Source organism: Rhopalosiphum maidis, chromosome 3 (assembly GCF_003676215.2).
Source record: "Rhopalosiphum maidis isolate BTI-1 chromosome 3, ASM367621v3, whole genome shotgun sequence".
Lineage (NCBI taxonomy): Eukaryota > Metazoa > Arthropoda > Insecta > Hemiptera > Aphididae > Rhopalosiphum > Rhopalosiphum maidis.
The window spans coordinates 46,132,721-46,149,568 of NC_040879.1; the positions used below are offsets into that span (position 1 = coordinate 46,132,721).

Consider the following 16,848-nt stretch of genomic DNA (forward strand, 5'->3'; position numbering starts at 1 on the left):
ATATTATTATTAAAGCTTATATTATCTTATAAAATCAATACCGATGTAAGTATACTAGCTGTTGTACACCGTCATGATTAAGTTCGTCATATAAATAGTTTAAAATAATAAAATTAATCTAAATATTTGGAACTTGTGGTTGGTATAGACGTATAGTGTAATGAGTAAAGAATAAATAATAATAATAATAGGTAGGAACTAGGAAGTAGTATAACTTTCAGTAAATATAATATTTTTTGAATTACAAAAAAATAATATTTCGTAGATGTGAACATTAAAATTGTTTTAACTAAAATACAATTTGTATTTTTTTAAGATTTGAATAAATTTTGTAAAAGTTTGAAATTTAAACGCTTAAAAAAAATGTCATCACCCACTATGTATTTTCGAAATATTTTAATTGAGGTATAAACATGCAACTTATGAGGAATCATCCATGTACTTATTCATTTTTTAAGTCTTTTTATTTAAAAACAAAAATGCTATTTTACGCAGAAATAAAAAAATCTTTACGACGTTGTTAGTAAATAGAAATTAAAAACTATTGTAAATATATACAGACATGGCTCATAGACTTATTTATAAGTGTTATTTGAAGTTCAATTTTCGATAAAATTCATCGAAATTACGAAAATTTGAAAAATATCTTGTAGTTAAAATTTGTTTAATATATTCAATTTTATAGCTTAGTCATGAACATTTAATACATAAGGTTCCTTAAAACAGTTTTTATAAAAACTCAGCAATTTTTAAAATATAGAAGCAGAGCTTTTTTTATAGTTATTTGAAGTTAAATTATTAACGAAATCGGATACAAAGAATTACGGTTTTAATTGTTTTTATTGTAATTCATAGATATTATTCGTGTGTAGGTAATTTAAACGTTTAAAATATATGTATATTAATATTTTGTTATACTCAATACAATTTTTAAAAATCCATGATATAAATATACACCACTATAATAATAATTGATAATAAAATAAATGCGATATGTTTACGGTATTTTTAAATAATAAAAAATCAAAAAAATTAATTGATTCAACCTACCATAAATACCTACATAATACGATGTACTAAGTTATATAGATTAATATTTGATGGATGTTTCAGTTTGCCCCCAAAAATGAGATAATATTTTCCTCCGCACTGTCCTTAAAAAAAAAATCCAAAACAAATCTTGATAACTTTCTATAATTTTTAACAAAATAAGAAACTGTCATCTGCTTATTAATTTAAATAGGTATACGTATACCTATTGTTTTCTCACCAAGAATATTGCTCAATAAACTTGCACGTATTAGTAAACACCAAACATGAAATAAATTAAATTGAAAAAAAATTGTAATCAAATAGGCGTATAGCAAAATATTAATATTATTTTTATAAATATATACAATATAATAAATTAATAAATGTCTATTCGTCTATGCTTATATTCAACAATACAGGTAGTGTAGATCTCTTAAGGGTTCCGCGAAACTTAAGTGTTTTTTTTTCGAAATATTCAAAAAAAATATTTTAAAAATCTATTACTTATTTATAAAATATTAATATGTTTCAATTTTACATTTGGTTAATTACAGTATGAAATGTACGTTAAATAATAGTACTTACATATTTTTATTAATAAAAGTCAAATATTATATTACTTTTGAAATTTTGAATGTTATGCTTATGATACCCCCTAAATAAACAATTATATTACATTTTGCTGTATTTAGTATATTTGATACATTATCATTGTTGCCGTTTATTGTCATGTTTAGCAGTATCCTCCTTTTTTAAAGATATTTTAATAGGGGTTTCGCATAAATAGTCATTATTGTTTGGTGGTGTTACGTGATTTCAAAAAGTTTAAGAAACACTGGTGTAGATCACATATCATAATGTTGTATGGATATCGTCGGTATTGACATGTTACCTCTTACCTAGTGTAATTCAACGTTTTTATTTTTATTAATTTAATGCATCGTGATCAATACAGACGCAGCGACCGCGCGACGCCAATGTTGTGCGCTGCCACTGACGACGTCCGGACAAATCGGAGTCATCGGGGACCGGTTCGCGTTCATACAGTTTCGTCGTCGTACTCTGTACGCATACCTGTTGAGTGTAGTTCACTGTTGTAGTCGAAGCGCGGCCGTCCCGCGATTACGTTCTTATTGTACTCTGGTAGTAGATAATATAAATTATATTACAATATTTATTTTTTTTTTCATTTCGAATAAGTGACTGTTAACAATTTTCGAGATTGATAACAGCAGCTGTGCGTGTGCGCGGTATGAGTGTGTGTGTGTGTGCCATTGTACTGTTATTCTTATTCTTATTATTATTATTATTATTATCATCGCCGCCGTCGCCGCCGTCGTCGACCGTCGTAAGTGGCTCGCACGGAAACGACACGGACGCGCTACGCCGTTCGACGACAATTATAACTACATCATCTCAAATCCGTCTTTGAAAAACCGTCATTCCTCCGTGCTGCTGGTGCCTGGATACACGCGCGAGACCCCTGTCGCCTTCCAACGACGGTACAGATAACACAACCAGCAATTCGGTTTAGTTTTCAAAACACTATGATGCAGGTGGACAAGTATGAATTTTGATGCCGAAACCTCGGTGAGTTTGACACGAACTTCTTTTCAAAACTAAAATACTATTCGGCGTCATTAACACTGCATTTGTACTCTGCAATACTGCAGGAACCTCGGTTGAGGACGCTCTAAGAGGGCCATTCGAAAGTGGGACGTCCCAATTTTAATTTATTCAATCGGGTCACTGATGATTTGGCAGGAACCAATTTTCGTGAAAAAAAGCCGGGTGAATTGAGCATATATACATAACATGCAAGGGTATACTCTGTTCTTTGTCTGGGGCCTATGATAATTGTCAAATGAATGCTGTGCGCTATGCTTATATTAAACGGTGGGGAAAATAAATAATTATATTTGAACTTTGAATTGTTAAACCAAATTACAGATTTTGGGATATACGAGTATATGACTATTCTAAGAAAATAAAAATCGTAGAATCCCTTTTTTTTATCAATCAATAAACCTACAAGTAATATTACTATATTGTAACGGGTCTTAGTTATTTTATTTTTAATAATTCTTGTTGATTTTTAACATTCAGCAAATATGTTTTTCTTGTTAAACCTTCTGTCAAAAAAATTGACAGCCCCAAATAAATATCTGGCAATTCTTTCAATGTTCCTTGTCGCTGTAATTGATCAACTGTTTGACCCATTTCATATTCTATTCTCTTTGTCAAATTACTTTCTTAACTAACCAATTATTCATCTAATGCACATTACCAATATTAAATCTCTTTCTCTCTTTAATTAATAAGCCTATAGTTTCCTTTAATCATTAATTTTATACTGTACATAACATGATATAATAGTGGGTTCAATCCCGTATTCTAAAATAATATTTATATTATGATTTGCAGCAGCCAACATGGAAATTATGGGGTGAAGAAAGAGAAGAGGGTGCTGTTTATACAATTTATTTAAAAAAAGTGCGTTATCAAAATCCTACAAAAACTCTTCTGTTGGTACGTTATTTTTTCAATCAGTAATTTGTTTTTAATTTATATTTGTTGATTTATAATATTTAAAGAAATTAATTATCTTGAATTTACTACAGGAATCTGATGATGAACGATCACATTTAGAATGGGAAACGATCAGAGTAAAGTTCATTAAAGCTGGAACAATCGAAAAATTAGTTAATAGCTTAGCATCAGATGATGGCGAATTAGAATCTACATTTGTGAATATATTTCTTGCCACCTATAGAACTTTTGCATCACCTCATCATGTTTTGTCATTATTAATTGAAAGGTATAAATATTTTTTTTTTACACAATGGTCTATATAATAATCTTTAAACTCGGTATTTTTTTTTTTATAAACTAATAAATTATGAATGTTGTATAATATATTCTTGTATCATAATCTTATCTGAGGTACTTTTCTGTTATCCCAACTACCGGCCGATGCCGCGACTACCGCTGATCTAACTCTATTATCGAGACTTCTAGATTATACAGTATACATGTTGATGACCATCGTCTTCAGTTAATCTTTGCGTCAGTACTGTTAAACGATAATATTAATCGTAGCTAACTGACATCCAAATTTATCATTTTTAGTTATAATTTAGTATTTATAATTTTGATTCTATGAAATTTACCGAATAGTGAAAAAGATACCGTTGAATTATTTCAAGATAAGGGTTTACTTCTAAGACACCATCAATGTAAAAATTGTTATAAAAAAAAAAAATTATACATCAGGAAAAATGAAGTTTCTTGGAAATGCAATATAATAATAAGACATGTCAACATAAAAGAAATATGCGTACCTATTGGTAATTGGTTTGAAAATAGTCGTTTGTTTTTTTCAATAATACCTTGTATTATTTATTGCTGCAGTGTAGAAATGACCTCAATTAAATTTTGCAGCATTTGAATATGAAATATGAATCATGGACCATGGCATTATATTAATTTTATAAAAATATATAAGTAACCGATTCATGTTGGTCGAGACTGAAGAAGTAGTTGATATATAATAGAATTGAGACTCTTAGTAGTCGGGATAACAGAAAAGTACCTTAGTACGACTAGTATACTAGTATATTCCATTATTAAGTAATACATTTCATAATAATGCATGTTAACTTTTGTGTAATTCAATAATATAAGATAGCAGAAAAGTAAAATACAATATGAAGCCTCATAGTTAATAATAAGTTAAATCAAGTTGTTTAAATATAGTGTGTATATAAAGTTGAATATTTATATTCAATAAATATCTACGTCCTTATCTTTTAAAAATAATAATTTTAAATTTGATTTGATTTTCTGATGAGCATAACTTTTTCTTTACCTTATAACACTGTTAATCAGTAACAATAATTTAATTTACTATAGTTAATAAAATAAAAACTTGAATTATTAATTTTTAACAAACATAATTTAAATATACCTTATTTTAAAATTAGTATTTAAAAAAATAGTGAATTATTACTAGAAAGAAAGGTTTTATTTTTATCATCTACAATATGTGTTTGTTTTTTTATTCTTCCATATAATCTACACTTTTCCTATCACCAGCTAGCTTTTTTTATTCAATGTAGTTTATTTGTTCAGAGCTGATAATCATCTGTTTAATTAATTGTGCTTTTCCTTGTCATTCGTTTTCTCTTCTAATATGATTCATTACAATGTAATTCATTGTTTTGTCTCAATATTTACCCTACTATGTGTTTATCTTTTTCTAATAGTTTCAAGTAACATTGGGTTCTTTTATTTTATTGAGTATATTGTCTTTTGTTTTTCATTTTATCTAGTTCACTCAAATCATTATTTTGTGGCAACACATCTCAAACTTTCAAGAATATTTTCAATCTGACTAGAAAATATCAATATTTTTTATTTAAAAATCAAACTTGTTGTAAATTACATTTCTTACCGACCCGATAAAACAATTATTAGTTTATTTATTTCCCTTGTTATGGCATAACTAAAATCATTGACTATAAATAGTATATAATAGTACTATTGTTTTTTATTTACTATACTTAATAAAACTAATAAAAAGTGATGTACCTATTCGTATATTCTTTAACTATAAAATTTAATTTAGTTTTATAATATAAAAATGGCTTAGAGCATCTATTAATGCTGTCTATATCTGTAAATATGATAATGTAAATGATTGTACCTATAGTGCATGTCATTTGCAATGTGTGGATAAATTCAACAGTATAAAATAATAGATAATAAAATATATCTAATATATAAACTCCTTCCTATATTAATAAAATTGGCTTGTGGTTCCAAATGGGTAAGTGAGATGAAGATTATAGTTGACAGTAAGTAAGATATAGCACTCTCACTCCGGTCTGGTGGTTCGTGGTTTTTTTTATGTGATAATTTTATTTTGAGTAAATCAATAATGTTTCAACTTCTGAGTAGCCATATTGTTAATGCAAGATTCTATAATTATAACATTAGATAAACTTGAGGAATGTTTTGAATTTTAAATTATTTATATTATAAGATTCAATTAAATAATTTTAGTATGGTATATTTATAAAATATACTAGAATCAAGTTAATATTTAATATTTATTGTAAACAATAATAATAATAATAATAATAATTATAATTTTATTTTTTTAGGTATGAGTATTTAGTAAACAATAAAGAAGCCTTATCAGAATCAATGATCGATCCACATAAAAAGTAATTTTTTATTTTTTAAAACTTGTTTCTAAACACTTGTTTCTAATCTTATTGTTTTCTTTTAATTTGAAATTATAACATATTAGTTATGTTTATTATATTATTATTATATGTTATGGTTATGTGATAAGTAACACTATTTAAATACATTTTATAAAAATTAAAATATAATCATATTATAATATTTGTCATAATGATATTAGCAATTGTAAATACTAAACTGTATATTATTTTAGGACTGTTGTATCTGCATTACATGTGTGGTTGGATTCATATCCTGAAGACTTTCGTGATCCACCTTTACATACTTGTTTACGATGTTTACATTCCTTTACTTTTACATATTTGCCAAAAACTGAACTTCACATAAAAGCAACTTATAGACTTGAAAGATTCCTTAAAGAATGTAAACAATCAGGTATGAACTTATTTAATTTTTTTTTCAATATAAAGCTAATTATTAACAATTTCCAGATACTACAACATTTATTAGTGATGATTATGACTTAGTTATTGCTAATTCTCCACATTCTCCTTACAATTTTCCTAACATAGCAGAAAGGCATTTTGCCGAGCAGTTAACTCGAATGGACCGTGTATGTTATTTTATTTTATCACCATTATATTTTATATCAATATTTCTAACCTATATTTAATTTGTATAGGATGTTTTAAGAAGTATGGTTGCTCACCAATGTTTAGGTGCAGTTTGGTCTAAAAATAAAAGAGCAGGGTCTGCACCCACAGTCCTTGCTACAATTGATCAATTTAATGCCGTATCACTTAGAGTTATCAGTACTGTGATATTAGCAATCAATTCAGAAAGACCACATGTTATTGAAACTTGGATTGACATTGCTCAAGTATATTAATAGAAATATATAATAAGCTTTTAAATAAACTTTATTATTTTTATAGGAATTAAGAGTACTTAAGAATTTTTCCTCATTAAAAGCTATTATATCTGGCTTACAATCCAATTCTGTGTTTAGATTAAAGAAAACTTGGCATTCAGTTCCTCGAGATAAGGTAATACTAATGAAGTGAACTGTATCAAATTAAATACATAAAATATTTTTAATCAAGTTATATATATATAAAAAATTCCTAGGTGGAATTGTTTCAAGAACTTGCAAGAATATTTAGTGAAGAAAATAATCAATGGGCGCAGCGAAAGTTATTAATAAGAGAAGGTACAGCAAAATTCGCTGACACATTTGGACACAATGATAGACATTTACAAAAAATTATTCAAAAGCAGCAAAGTACTATGAGTGTGAGTTACATTGTGTAAATTATATCCAATTATTTTTTTTCATGTGTTAATTAAATGAATGAAATATTTTTAGAAGTTAAACATTGGAACTATACCATACTTAGGGACATTTCTAACTGATTTGACCATGATTGATGCTGCAACTCCCGATCTCTTGCCTGATGGTCTAATTAATTTTGATAAAAAAAGAAAAGAGTTTGAAGTATTAGCTCAAGTATGTTTATAACTATGTATAGTATTAAATTATGTTTATTTTAATTATCTATAATTGTATTAAATGTTTATCTTAATTGTCTGGGTATTAGATTAAACTCCTTCAAGGGGCAGCAAATTCATATAACATAACTGAGGATTCAGTATTTGATCAATGGTTTCATTCCATTTTAGTTTTGGATGATAGAGAAGCGTTTAGAATTTCTTGTCAAATAGAACCATCAGATAATATAACATCATCATGTGCAAATTCAATAATAGGAACTGGAAAAAAACAAAAGTATATTAAGTATAACGTTCATAAACTTTTAAATTATTAAATTAAAATACGTATGATTGATTTTTATTCAAAGATAATTTTTCAGTTATGAGCATAAAAAGAATGATTCCATTTCTAGTAATTGTAGTAGCAAAAGTTTGTATGGATTATCCGATGATGGTTTACACTCACCCAATAACTCTTTGGATAAACAGGTAAAAAAATATTATTCACTAATACTCAAACTAAACAATTTTGTTATTTGAGACATAGCAGAATACCGTGGACTTAAAAACTTGAGCTCAAATTTTTAAAAATAGTTAAATACTGAAATGTATTTATTTTAATATTTCATAAGTTATAATAGAACAGAACTAGCCTGAAACTCTTGAAATTAAAATATAGAAATAATAGTATGCAATACCTTAACTATTTATACTACAATAAAATATCCTAATATCAAATTAAAAATACGACTTATCGGTAGAAAATTTAGTCTATTAAAAAAAAATTATTTACTATTTTTAAATTGCTAATATGAATATTTATTTAGTTTTGATTATATTTAGCTATTAACTTTATTATTTTAAAATCTTGGACTATAGTATTTGCTTAGTATTTTGAGTATAATTAATAAATGTAATTTACTCAAGTTCTTATCTATATTCAATTTTTTTTTTTTTAATAATAATAATGAGATTGTGTCCTATTAAATTTAAATTTAGGGTAAAAAGTAGACTAAAAGTTACTACATAATTAGGATCTTTTTTACAACCTATTTAATTTATATTGTTGCTTGCAAAAGTAATATTTAATCAACATTTTGTGATATTTTATAACCTTTTTTTAAACATAACAAGTTCATTACTACAACTAATATTTTTTATACAAAATTTACTTTTTTTGAGTTGCAGGATTCTTTACCTCGATCTATCTTCTTCATCAAGTAGTTATTCATTGCAATCTTTCGACATGTCACTAAATGGAAGCAATAATACTAACATTATAGTTAAAAATAGTGTTAATAATTCAACATTTAATACTTCGTCGGATTTTTATATTATTCGGATTACAGTTGATGCAGATAATGTTGAGACTGACGGTATGTAAAATTATTAAATTCATTTTTATTTAAGAGGACGTCACACCCGCATAATATGTTATCTCCGTCTTACAAGTATGTAACATCAAATTTACGCTCAGCAGATAACGTTTTGCTACGCGAGTTTAAAAATTAGAGTGAATTGACCTATTATGAAACTTGATGATAAGACATTATCTGTGTTTGTATGTTGGTTTTTTATGATAGTTTAATTTTTTAGCAAGTAATGCGTACATAATATAGCGTAAATTAAAAATGCTCATAACTCACTTGAAAACTGAATAATTGTAAAAAGCCAATATTTAAATATAGATAATGTTCTTGCCATCAAGTTTTATAATAGGTAAATTCATTCTAATTTTTAAACTAACGGAGCTAAACATGATCTACTGAGCGTAATTTACTATGTTACGCACTTAATTAATGTAAGACGGATATAACTCATGCGGGTGTTTTGTACTCTTAATTCTGCAATATTAAGTATAATTATATATATTATTTTATTATATTATATTATTATATTTCATAGTTAAAATATTTATATACTTGAGCTCAAAACATTTAAAACCAAGTTTGCTTTAAAATATGATCCAAATCAGTCATAGAAATATTTTTCCTTCTTAAAAAAATTATTTTTTAATTTACAGAAACTTAACATTTTTAATTAATTATTTGTAACTCAAAAAAACCAGAAATGGACTAATTATTTTAAACTATATATAAATATAAATTATTTATTTTAATTATTCCCAAAATTTGTTGATATAAAATAAACTATCTATATTACCTATATTTTAGGGTTGTATTATACAAAAGCATTATGTTAAGTAACAATGAACGAACACCACAAGTTATTAGAAATGCTATGCTGAAATTTTGTATTGATGATGATCCAGAAAACTATACTCTATCTCAAGTTTACCTGATAAAGGTTTGTATACTTATTATTTCATATGATTATTCTTAACTAAATTTATTTTTTGTTATTTATATTTCAGAAATGATTTTACCAATGACAGCCAATGTGTATTATGCAGTAAATACAGAATATGATTTAAACTTTTTGTTACGTAAAAAAACGTGGAAAAACAATACAATTCCAAAAAATGAATAATTTCTTACAACGAACTTGTGATATGTTATTATACATAATTAAGTTTAATATTTTATGTAATCGACTGTATTGTGTATATAAAAAAAATAAGACAATCATTAAAATAAATAAAAATTCTGTGTACAAAATAATTTTTATTGGAGTATATAAAAATGGTAGTACCAGAAATCTGTGTATTTGGATTTAAATAAGTTGTATGAATTAAGCTCCTTGTAAATGCTAATTAACACAAAATGTTTTTTTAATAAACAGGGTTTCCTATCTTTTACACACACAATAATAAGTAATATTTGAAAAAATGTTGAATAATCATTTATCTAATTAAAATTGTTATTACTTACTATTTTAAAGATAGAAAGATGTAACCTATTAAATTGTTACCAAAGAGCTAAGTTCTTTGTAGAAAAGTTAAGTTTTGTGAACATTAATAACAAACATAAAATTGTACACTATTAAATCATTTATTTAATAATTATTAATTATTTGGATTTATAAATAATTTAAAATAAATATGTCAGCTTAATTAGATACTCAGAATAGAACTTATATTTTTAATATGAAATTACTTAGCAAGATTATGAACAAGAAAGTGATAAAACTATAAAATTTATATTAGTTAACCAATTTTACTTAACTAAATATTAAATTACACCTTTATCAGATTTCTATAACATGTAGAATAAGTAGGTAATTTTATTAAATTTTACTTTTATAGACAAAAAATATTACATTTTGTCAAAATAATCAAAAATAGGCACTTATGCAATTTACATTATTTACAATTAAATAAACAGACAGAATAATATTATTAATATTAGCTTTAAACTATTACAATTCATAAAGATTTCTGACAAAAATTCAAAAATATAAAAAGGAAAAAGCATACAATTTCATAAAAACGTGAGCCCTGATAAGATATTATTAATTATATAATCGTCCAAGATTATACTTTACCTTTATTTGTATCAAATTGCATTCTTGGTTTATTTTTTGTTCAGTTTTGTTTGATTGGCTTTGATTGTCTTCATTTTTTACTAGTTTTAGTTCATCTACAAAGAAAATATTTCGATAAATAGGGTATCAATAAATATATTACAAAAATAATAGACTAGTAAGAAAATGTACAATACATTTTTTAACGTGCCTACTTAATTAAATTGATGTTACATCAAAATTAACATGGTCAACATGAATTCGAATTTATAAGACGAAAGTATGCCATTTAGACTATATTAATTTAATACAAGCTAAATTATATTACCTGTGTACAATTTTTTATATTCATCTGTAACTTGTTGCACCTTAAAAAAATTTTCATATAAATGATTAAAAAAGGTACAGTTTTAATGGAAGTTTTACTTTTGTCTTTTGATTATGAGTGTGACCTGTATCAAGACTTAAAATTCCACATTATTGGTGGTCTTGGAGCTCTTTGCTGTAATGTATATGTTTGAGGTTGTGGTGGCCTACCTCTACCTCGAGATCTGCTATTTTCCATTTTTAATTATCCTAATAAAATAAAAGTTTTAATTTCTGAAAGTTTTAGCTGACATTGAAAAAATAAAATATTTTTGACTACAATAAAATACTAACTCCACTCGCTAAAAAAAAATAATTAATCCCATCAAATATCCAACAGTTAAATATCAGAAAGAGCGGACTTGAGAACATGACGTTTCAGACTTACAACAGCTAGACTTATTCAGATTATGAGATCACAGCAATAATTATTCGTTACCATTAACCATTTAGTTTATATAAACTACAGTCTACAACCGCGGGATGTTAAATTGTGTTTATGGAATAGATGAATTTATAATTTTCCATACCAATTCAATGATGTAGTCTAAATATTGTATTTCTAGTTGCTTATATTTTAAATATTAATATCCTATCTTCATGTTTAATATGCATATTTCAATATTTGACCAAACTTGACAGTTTAAAAAAAAAATTGTAATACAAACATTTTGTTAAAAAGAAATACAATTTTGTTTTCACTCAAAACACTGTTTGCAAATACAATCGTGTCACCATAATTTGAAAATCTTTATAACTCAATTTTTCATTGCTCTTGATACTTTATAATTTATATCTATTTGAGGTATATAACTTGAAACATTCTTAAGTCGAATTTATTTTTATTTATGACACGAACGCATACGTTTGTGTCTGTCATCACGTTTTGGAGTAGTAATAGTACTTTGATTTTTAACTTCAGCCCCTCTTTGAAAAGGAAAATAAATCTAGTTGGTACTTGGAGTCATACTTGAACCTATTTGGAAGCTATTTGGAGGCAATTGAAATTTTTGATTGTTCTAAACTTTTTTTCTTGAAATGCCGATAAAAAAATTTGGCTTTCCAAAAAACCTTTAAAATTCAATACAAGGATTATTAGAAGTTGTACTTATCGTAATAAAAAAAAAAAAAAAAAAAAAATCAAAAACCGTTATTTACAAATTTCGTTCATAATTATTTAAAGTTCAAATGTTTACAAAATCGTGAAAATTTGCACAAGTAATTTTGAAGATGAAAATTCATAAAATTTTTATGATTTATACCTAAGGTTAAAAAACTCAACACAAGGTTATCAATAAGTTTTCTTTCAAGTAACTGTAAATAAAATTCTACCGCCAATACAGAAAAATTGTATAAACGTATGAAATTAAATTTTTTACGAAATCGCATAAAACAACGATATATTAATATATTATTATTTAAATATAGATAATAATATTATATTATAAAATATATCCTACTATTTATCCTAGACTGACGAATCAACTCCGTTCAGAATCGTTTTTTGTATACAATGATACCTGTCATTGTATACAAATTTAACACATTCATCATAGTGACCTACTCTCTATCTCTACCCACTTGCCCACCCTTTTTTATTTTGAAACCTAAATAAAACCATTTGAACGTGAGAATACTGGAGATATACACAATCACAGAATGTTGAGAATCGCGATTTAATTTATAATATACCATACACATGTCCACCCGATATTTTCAGTAATTATCGGTTTCATTAAATTAATAAAAACGATAAAAATGATTTGTATTTAAATGTCATAATTTCAAAACTAATGGTTTATTCAAATTTACATTAGCAGTATAAGCCTTATAACGTCGATTCGCCAAGCCTCCAAAAGTCCAAAGAAAAAAATTGAAAAATTCATTATAGACGTGGCGCAATAAATAGTAGGTACTTACAGCGTTGTGTGCATTCGTAAAAACGTATAACCGCAAAACCACTTCGGAAGGACATAACATTCAAAATAATGATTCGCACCGTTGTTCTGGACCCGTTGAAATACATATGTTAAAAAAAAAAATCGAAAAAATCGCTTTGTATCTAAACTGCGATTGTTCCTTATTTATTTTGAGATCTCGTCAGTCGTCACTGTCCAATATATAAACGTTTCGCTGTTTCAGTTGATTACATAATGTAATTAAAACCATACCTGAGTATTATCGCGTTTTGATGGTATTGCTGAGCCGACGTTTATCGCAGAAATGCAGAGTGGGTAATTGTTAGACGAACAGTGACTATCGATTGCCGGAGTCACCGTTTGTCCAAAATGTAAAACATGGCCACGACGTACCCATAGATCATATACCTAAACAGCGGACGGGACGTGATTATATACTGCTAAGGTTTACAAGAGCCGCGGTTTTAAAGAGCAGATGCCAGTCATCTCTTCGCCGTGCGTGTCTCAAAATGTTACAGTATCTGTGTTCGTGTATAAAATATTAATTACGCCCAAGATTGCGTCTTAATATTATGTCAAAATCAGCGGAGAAAAAAATTACCCGGCCTTTCCGTTCTTTATTCGATTTTACCAATGGGCATACCTATACATATAATAGTTAGTTATTTAATCGTGGAATATATAGCAGGCTGTATTTGGGTGTCGTATCCCCCGCGCGACCTTTATTTTATTTTTTAAAGACTGGTTAACTACGTAATACATTTATGTATACTAAACTACTAATTTAACTATAAATATTATTATACATAGTCTACATCTTATAGAAATAAATACAAAAAATCCAGAATTCCATGCGTTAGCTGTACGTAAATATTTCGTAATAACGTAGATGCATAATACATATAGGTATTAGCTAGGTACCCATCACTATTGCACAAATATATAGGTGCCTATATATATATATATATTATTGTGGTAGTGACTACATAGTGGTACAAAATAAACCATACCGACCGGTAAAGTATTATTTTATCGTGGATCGACGACGTTCATCAGATTATTTTATCTAGATGAATTTATTAGATTTATCTTCTATTGTGATTAAAGAATTTAACTGTTATGACATAGGGCTCGGAAGTTGTTGCATTTGCATGTTTTTTTTGAACCGTTAGATTTATTGCTAAGTGAGCTAGAAATTCGTTCTAAGACACTACGAAAAACACATCAAAAGTTTATAATGCATATTTTTTGCATATTTAGTAATTTTTAGATTTTAGAGCATATTTTATAATTTATGAAGATTTACTATGCAAATTTGTAAATAAAAAATAAATACATTAATATTGAGAGATATTATTAAATATTCTTGTATTGTATTTTTTTTTTAAACTATGATTGAAAAATAAAAATCAGAATTATTTTTATTGTTTTGCTTTTTTGTGTTTATAATATTTTATAAAATATTTCTGCAAATAATAATTTTGTGTAAAAATAAAATATAAGTGCATATTTTTAGAGCATATTTGTACTTTTTAAGCGTATAAGTGCATGCATATTTAGTACTTTTTAAGTACATTAAGTTCCGAGCCCTATAAACGGTATTAATAAACAAGCACGGCACTAGAATTATTTTCCAAGGGGAGGAGTGTGGGGCAAATATTTTTTTACATGGGCTAAGGTTTTTTCAGCAATCAGTGAGGTTATTTAAATAAAATATAAATATTTTCGTATAATATGATATATCATTATATAGCTATTAGCTATATAGTACAAACTTTTGAATAGTTAAAAATGTTTTAAGAATAATGTCATTATGTCAAATATTTTTTATGTACCTTGTGTAAGAAAATTTTTAACCACAGACCTTCAACAACTATATTAACAATAATGTACAAAAATGACAATTTCCTTATTACTTTAATATCACATACCTTTGTGAATGAATGATTATGCTTTTTTACTTACATTTCATAAATATAAATTAAAGTAATTGTGTTTATAGTAATGAACAAATGAATTTGTTTGACTCAGCTTTAATGCAATGATTTGGGATACATTTGTTTATTTATTTTCATCCAGTAATTAGGACTCAATAAAGGTAATAATAAAAAATTAAAGATTTTTTCCTCATTAGACAATACTAGTAGATTAATCCATAATAAAATGACCAAAAATGTTATTTGTTCAAACTTCATTAATTTAATTATTATAATTTATTCCGCAATGTCGCAATTTATAATGTTTTATGACTTTATTATATATCGTACATATTTTTCAGTGGGGAGGGGGGTTGGCGAGGGGGCTGAACTGTTTTCTGAGGGGGGCTAGAGCCCCCTCTTGCTCCCCCTTAGCGCCGTGCCTGTCTATAACGTACCTTTTGTAAATGTGAATATTTTGTAATTATTTGTTTCCGTGTTACATGCGTACATATACATTTATTACAGTGAAAGGTGCGTATATGAATACAGTTTTATTTTATTTTTTAAGGAAAGGGGTATAATAAGTAAAAATTTAAAATTTAAAAAACATTTAATTCCCACACTCACAAACATGACCAAATTACGCCACTGGGGTTAGTAGGTACTTAAACTTAAGTACTCGAGAAGAATGACTAAACGATGTATCTGGAGAGCCTCGATACCTATATAATTTATAAATAATATTATAAAATAAATTAACGATCTAACGGTCCTTTAAAAGTAGAACGATTAATGAAAGACATCGTACATGCATGCGAGTGAGGAGGCGGTGAGCTCGGGTGACCGTATACGACACTGAACGTTTGAATTTGAAACACTAAATGCTCAGTGAAGTTTGTCTTCCCGTCGTATTGGTACGGGGCGGTCGACGGCAGCGATGATATCGACGCAAATGGATTTGTAATTTAAGTCCATTCATTGATGTATTAAGGACCCACTGTGGCGTTATGCATATTATCATTGCAAAGTCCTAGTTGTATCAATACTATATTCACTAGATATACGTAGCTCCAAAATAACCTTTTTTGTAACTATTCCGATATTGGATGCCCATATAAATGTTAAAAATTGTTTACGAAACTATTCTAGAGAACGTGAGTCTTATAATACCAAAATCAAATGCCCAATTCTAATCAAATAATGTTAAAAATGAGAAATATTTTAAAAGAAAAGCACCCATATCTAGTATTATTAATTTTTTAATTCATAAAAGAAAATCGAAACGTATACATTATAAAAATAATACCTATATGCGTATTAGTGCATAGGCAAATCTGTATACAAAAACATAATTATATACTTATAAATTATTATAATAGATACATAGTACCTATGTGTGCCTTGCCTACAATCTATATCTACTATTAATGTTTCAAATTTCGATATATTTTTTTAATATAAATAATGATATTTAATACATATTTAAT

The 16,848-nt window shown here is 26.7% G+C and overlaps 1 protein-coding gene across 3 annotated transcripts; it reads left to right on the plus strand.

The window, feature by feature from the left end:
* The first annotated feature begins 2,317 nt into the window (after positions 1 to 2,317).
* On the plus strand, positions 2,318 to 8,319 carry LOC113556725 (ral guanine nucleotide dissociation stimulator-like 1). 3 transcript variants are annotated; one of them, XM_026961847.2, is made up of 12 exons: positions 2,318 to 2,622; positions 3,457 to 3,561; positions 3,654 to 3,850; positions 6,198 to 6,260; positions 6,497 to 6,678; positions 6,735 to 6,856; positions 6,926 to 7,123; positions 7,179 to 7,289; positions 7,372 to 7,536; positions 7,613 to 7,750; positions 7,842 to 8,038; positions 8,115 to 8,319. In XM_026961847.2, the coding sequence occupies exons 1-12, from the start codon at positions 2,599 to 2,601 to the stop codon at positions 8,272 to 8,274; spliced, it is 1,662 nt and encodes a 553-aa protein (XP_026817648.1). In that variant the 5' UTR covers positions 2,318 to 2,598; the 3' UTR covers positions 8,275 to 8,319. The 3 variants fall into 3 exon arrangements, with proteins under 3 accessions (XP_026817648.1, XP_026817647.1, XP_026817649.1); XM_026961846.2 differs by having other exon boundaries at positions 2,321 to 2,622; positions 7,610 to 7,750; positions 8,115 to 8,315; XM_026961848.2 differs by having other exon boundaries at positions 2,322 to 2,622; positions 7,610 to 7,750; positions 7,842 to 8,029; positions 8,115 to 8,313.
* The last annotated feature ends 8,529 nt before the right edge of the window (positions 8,320 to 16,848 follow it).

Bases quoted from the DNA above. Each gene is read 5' to 3' on its own strand.
- LOC113556725 (XM_026961846.2), top strand. From the start codon at position 2,599: ATGAATTTTGATGCCGAAACCTCG. The intron at 7,290-7,371 runs GTAATACTAATG...AAAAATTCCTAG, and splicing joins ATTCAGTTCCTCGAGATAAG to GTGGAATTGTTTCAAGAACT. The intron at 7,537-7,609 runs GTGAGTTACATT...AAATATTTTTAG, and splicing joins AGCAGCAAAGTACTATGAGT to AAGTTAAACATTGGAACTAT.